Source organism: Salvelinus sp. IW2-2015, unplaced genomic scaffold, assembly GCF_002910315.2.
Source record: "Salvelinus sp. IW2-2015 unplaced genomic scaffold, ASM291031v2 Un_scaffold776, whole genome shotgun sequence".
Classification (NCBI taxonomy): Eukaryota; Metazoa; Chordata; class Actinopteri; order Salmoniformes; family Salmonidae; genus Salvelinus; species Salvelinus sp. IW2-2015.
The window spans coordinates 310,318-316,317 of record NW_019942609.1 but is presented as its reverse complement, the minus strand read 5'-3'; the positions used below and the strand labels follow the sequence as shown (position 1 = coordinate 316,317).

The window sequence follows — 6,000 nt, the reverse complement described above, 5'->3', positions numbered from 1 at the left end:
TCTAAACAGCTTCTAACCCCCAAGCCATAAGACTCCTGAACAGCTAATCAATGGTTACCCAGACCCCTCTTTTACGCTGCTGCTACTCTCTGTTTATTATCTATGCATAGTCACTTTAATAAGTCTATCGACATGTACATATTATTTCAATTACCTTGACTAACCGGTGCCCCCGCACATTGACTCTGTACCGGTACCCCCTGTATATAGCGTCACAATTGTTATTTTACTGCTGCTCTTTAATTATTTGTTACTTTTATTTCCTTAGGTATTTTTCTTAAAACTTCATTGTTGGTTAATGGCTTGTAAGTAAGCATTTCACTGTAAGGTCTACACCTGTTGTATACAGCGCATGTGACAAATACAATTTATTTGATTTGATTTGATAATCACATATAAATACATTAGTAGGAGCAGTCAATGTATCTTTGATTGCCACTGGAGGGCACTACATCACACTAAACAAGGTGTGGGTGCTCCTTATGGGTAAATTGGGACCAAGTCAAGCACTGCTGTTCATTAGTCATCAGCACCAATACTGACAGAAATTACAGTTGGGGATCAGAACTGGGTCAAATAGGCCTACATGTAAAGTAATTTAGTTTTCCCAGTACAATGGATCCAATGGAAAAGCCCCAAAAGTGCAAATACCAATCTAAATTAAGCACACACAAAATAAACTATGTAATAAACAGATTACAAGCACACCTTCAAATGAAGTGTAACAGAAGCATATTTTTTCCAACTGTTAATGGAATGTGCAARTGACACAGCGGATTTTTTTATATCTAAAAAAATTTTTTTTTTAGAGGAGTAGGATTTTGTATTAAGGAATACATAATTGGTTGTTGCAGCAATTTTTATTGTGAATGAATGATCCCTGACAGAGACTGGGACCGAGAGACTGAAAAACAGCTTCTATCTCAAGGACATCAGACTGATAAACAGCCATCACTAGCACATCAGCGGTGGCTGCCTATAGACATAGATTAGGAATCACTGGCCACTTTTAGAAATGAATCCCTAGCCACTTTAATAATGTTCCGTATCTAGCATTACTCATCTCATATGTATAAACCGCACCACACTATTCTACGGTATCTTAGTCACTTTTAAATTGTGTTTACATATTGCATCACCCATTTCACATATATATATATATATACTGTATTGTATTCTATACTACACCACTGACTGTTAAACATCCATCTCCAGCACATCAGAGGCTGCTGCCTATAGACATAGATTAGGAATCACTGGCCACAAGGAAATTAAACACTTGCCACTTTATTAATGTCTCCGTATCTTGCATTACTCATCTCATATGTGTAAACTCTACTCTATACTATTCTACGGTATCAAGTGTCACTATAATTGTTTGTAAATATTGTATCACCCATCTCATGTGTATACTGTACTTTATACTATGCCACTGTATCTTAGTCCAATACCGCTCTGACATGAACTACCGTTCAAAAGTTTGGGGCCACTTAGAAATGTCCTTGTTTTTGAAAGAAAAGCACGTTTTTTGTCCATTAAAAGAACATCAAATTGATCAGAAATACAGTKTAGACATTGTTAATGTTGTAAATTACTATTGTAGCTGGAAACAGCTGACTTTTTATGGAATATCTACATAGGTGTACAGAGGCCCATTATCAGAAACCATCACTCCTGTGTTCCAATGGCACGTTTTGTTAGCTAATCCAAGTTTATCATTTTAAAAGGCTAATTGATCATTAGAAAACCATTTTGCAATTATGTTAGTACAGCTGAAAACTGTTGTTCTGATTAAAGAAGCAATAAAACTGGCCTTCTTTAGACTAGTTCAGTATCTGGAGCATCAGCATTTGTGGGTTTGATTACAGGCTCGAAATGGCCGGAAACAAAGACCTTTCTTCTGAAACTCGGCAGTCTATTCTTGTTCTGAGAAATGAAGGCTATTTCATGCTAGAAATTGCCAAGAAACTGAAGATCTTGTACAATGCTGTGTACTACTCCCTTCACAGAACAGCGTAAACTGGCTCTAACCAGAATAGAAAGAGGAGTGGGAGGCCCCGGTGCACAACTGAGCAAGAGGACAAGTACATTAGAGTGTCTAGTTCGAGAAACAGACGCCACAAGTCCTCAACTGGCAGCTTCATTAAATAGTACCAGCAAAACATCAGTATCAACGTCAGCAATGAAGAGGCAACTCCGGGATGCTGGCCTTCTAGGCAGAGTTGCGAAGAAAAAGCCATATCTCAGATATGCCAATAAAAATAAAAGATTAAGATGGGCCTAAGAACACAGACACTGAACAGAGGAACTCTGTCTAGAAGGCCAGCATCTCGGAGTCGCCTCTTCAGTGTTGACGTTGAAACTGGTGTTTTGCGGGCACTATTTAATGAAGCTGCCAGTTGATGAATTGTGAGGCGTGTGTTTCTCAAACTAGACACTCTAATGTACTTGTCCTCTTGCTCAGTTGTGCATCGGGGCCTCCCCCTCCTCTTTCTATTCTGGTTAGAGCCAGTTTGCGCTGTTCCGTGAAGGGAGTAGTATACAGCGTTGTACGAGATCTTCAGTTTCTTGGCAATTTCTCGCATGGAATAGCCTTCATTTCTCAGAACAAGAATAGATTAACAAGTTCAGAAGAAAGTTCTTTGTTTCTGGCCATTTTGAGCCTGTAATCGTACCCACAAATGCTGATGCCCTCGGTGTACTGAACTAGTCTAAAGAAGGCCAGTAATATTGCATCTTTAATAAGCACAACAGTTTAACTGTGCTAACATAATTGCAAAAGGGTTTTCTAATGATCAATTAGCCTTTTAAAATGATAAACTTGAGATTAGCTAACACAACGTGCCATTGGAACACAGGAATAATGGTTGCTGATAATGGGCCTATGTACGTCTATGTAGATATTCCATAAAAGAATCTGCCGTTTCCAGCTACAATAGTCATTTACAACATTAACAATGTCTACACTGTATTTCTGATCAATTTTGTGTTATATTAATGTACAAAAAATGTGCTTTTCTTTCAAAAACAAGGACATTTCTAAATGACCCCAAACTTTTGAACGGTAGTGTATATGTTTAATCTTAATCCACTCCTTACTTAGATGTGTGTTTTTGGGGTATATATTGTGAAACTGTTAGATATTACTTGTTAGATATGACTGCACTGTCGGGAGCTAGAAGCACAAGCATTTCGCTACATCTGCTAAACACGTCTATGTGACCAACAACATTTGATTGGATTTGATATACTGTATCATTAGCCTATATAATATATAACGTGTCTTAATATAGTCATAAAATGTCCAATCAATAATTATGCAGACTAATAATTGTCTACTAGCTACAATCACATTGAGGTTAATTCAAATGAAATAATATTTTGATAATCCAACAATATTCAGCTCTGATTTTTTATTTACAATCAACCAATGATCCGCGTCTTTGAAAAATAAAATAGTCTGCGGGCGCCCCTAGCGTCCAATAGTAGAACCGTGCCTCGTTTTGTGTGTGTGTGCCGAATAACGCCCCGCCCAGATTTGTGTTCCAATGCCTCCGTTTCAGCACTCTCGATTTGCTATCATTGAGCTGCCTGCTACATTGACAACTTTCTGTGATATAGCGGAGAGTGGCTACGCGAGCAAGCATCACAGCCTATAGCCTGCTGCTACCCGGGGAGAGGCGATGATGGCGGCGGCCGTAGAGAGAGGAGGAGTGCGGGCCGCTTTCCTGAATCCAGGCAGCGGCGGCGGGATCGGTGGACCACCCCCGGCACCTATGGCTACTGCTCCTGGAGCCGCGGTTGGAGCAGGAGGCATGGGTTCAAATTCGGGTGGGTCAGATGGTCCCATGCCCGTGCCTATGAACCTTTTTGCAACGTGGGAAATAGACCGTTCATCTCCGAGTTGTGTTCCAAGGTAGGCTAAGCTACTTACATTGCCCAGCACACATGTAATCCTTTTTCTTTGTGAGTGGGCGTCTGTAGTAGTGTTTCCAATTCGGAGTGGTTGTTATAAGATAGCTAGGCTACATGTTTAGAACTGTTCCATGGTCTGTAGCAACAACCTCACACATCCATAACTGAATGACATTTGGTTGAGTTTGTTGTTGATGTAGGTCACTCGGACTAGACATTTAATTGCTCGGGATTTATCAAATCAAAGTCTGTTCTCGTAGTCTGCTTTGTTTGTTTATTTTAAGAATGTACGACAACAAAGAACAACATGACGATAAAGCTATCTTATTCCCACAGAAGGTTAGGCTATACGCAGACTGAACAAACGTTTTCTGGACCCAGAAAAGATGTAATTGCATAGACTAAATTGCTAGCTTGTTAATAATAATAGCCTACTTTAGTCTAATAATAGCCTACTTGTATTACTGTTTTGCTCTCCATAGAAAGCGTTTTCCTTGCATAGTCCCCTCTTGACTTTCAACGGGACACTTTACCGTTATTTGATGCAGACAACCGTTATTCCAGSCTACATGGAGTTATTTTCACCGAGTTAAACAGTTTGATATGAATTCCACGCACCCATAGCCTACATTCCAGACATGCATGGCAAAACAGACTTGATATGGAACTAGAAAATCTGTTTGCCAGGCAATGAAACTGCCTCGCGAATCAACAGGGAACTACCAAAATAAAGGAAAGACTTGAGTAAATGAGGAATACAAAGTATATTGAAAGCATGTGCTTCCACACAGGTGTGGTCCCTGAGTTAATTAAGTAAATAACATCCCATCATGCTTAGGGTCATGTATAAAAAATACCCATTGCCCATTATTTTGGCTACAATGGCTAGAAGAAGAGATTTCAGTGACTTTGAAATAGGTGTCTCAAAGGAGCATGTGTGTCGGTCACCATTTCTCAGCCCAATTGCGAACTGCGTAAAAATGTYATCATTCAGATATGACGTCATTGTTTTTGCACTATCAACTGAGTTTAACTACAGCGCGGGATATGGTTCAATGTGCCAATAAATCAGCACAATATACTTTTTAGTTTTTTCAAATTGCCGGCATCTTGAAGCTTCATTAAAGTGGATCATGTAGGCTATACTTTGCTAATGACCATACCAAAAAAAGAGTGACAGAGAGCAATGTACAATATTGCGAACTTAGATAAACAAGGAATTTGTGGTAAGTGCATGGGGGTCGCCATCTTTATGCACCCCAGTTATTGAACACTGTCTGAGGCAGCATTTTCCTCCACCACCAACAAAACACCAAATTATGGAATTTCAAATGGAAGAATGGTGTTGCAGAATCTATGACAAGGCACATTGAACCTGTTCCGGCAGCTCATGGTGGCCCAATACCCTATTAAAGAGCCAGTGCAGTCAAAAACATGATTTTTCTGTGTTTTATATATATTTCCACACTGAGGTTGGAATAATATTGTGAACATGATTATACCCTTTTAGTGTAAGAGTTGTTTGAAAAACTGCCTGATATTTAAGCCTGTTTTGGTGGGATGGAGTTTTGGCTTTCCCTGTGATGTATTCATTACACACCGATTCTGTTGCAAAACGTTTCTTAAATCTAAGAAAATGGAACGAAACTGGGAAGGACCTACCTGAATTTGGCCAATGGAAGCTCCAGTTTACTGTTTGGACTAATGATTACACCCCTGGTGACATTGCCATGCAGTAAATTAGTTAATAGGCCTATTAAACAGAGAGTTCCAAATCTCTCTGCCATTAACAGCTAATTTTCAGTTTTCTCCTCTCCACTCAGACACCAGACAGTCCTAGCAAAATTCTTGATTGAGAAATTGCTCTTTGCTAAGATGCTTTTTGTTTCATTTTGACAATTTGTAATTGAAAACAATCACAGTAAGGTACTTCATTGTTACCCAGAAATGATTTGATATTGAGATACAAATGATTGCATTTGACCTTTAAGACACTTTATGATGGTGTTTCCTTTATTTTGGCAGTTACCTACAGTATGTCAGCCTAATCTATTTGCTCTAATAACCCAGAAATCACAGGCTCAA

General features: G+C 39.2%; 1 protein-coding gene across 2 annotated transcripts in view; it reads left to right on the top strand.

Annotated features, from left to right (window-relative positions):
• The first annotated feature begins 3,506 nt into the window (after positions 1–3,506).
• Positions 3,507–6,000, top strand: part of LOC112068864 (phosphofurin acidic cluster sorting protein 2-like) — an 89,324-nt gene continuing 86,830 nt past the window's right edge. For both annotated transcript variants that reach the window (XM_024136085.2, XM_024136084.2), the window contains exon 1: positions 3,507–3,916. In XM_024136085.2, coding sequence (XP_023991853.1) covers positions 3,684–3,916 — 233 coding nt within the window. In that variant the 5' untranslated portion in view covers positions 3,507–3,683. The remainder of the gene's footprint in view (positions 3,917–6,000) is intronic.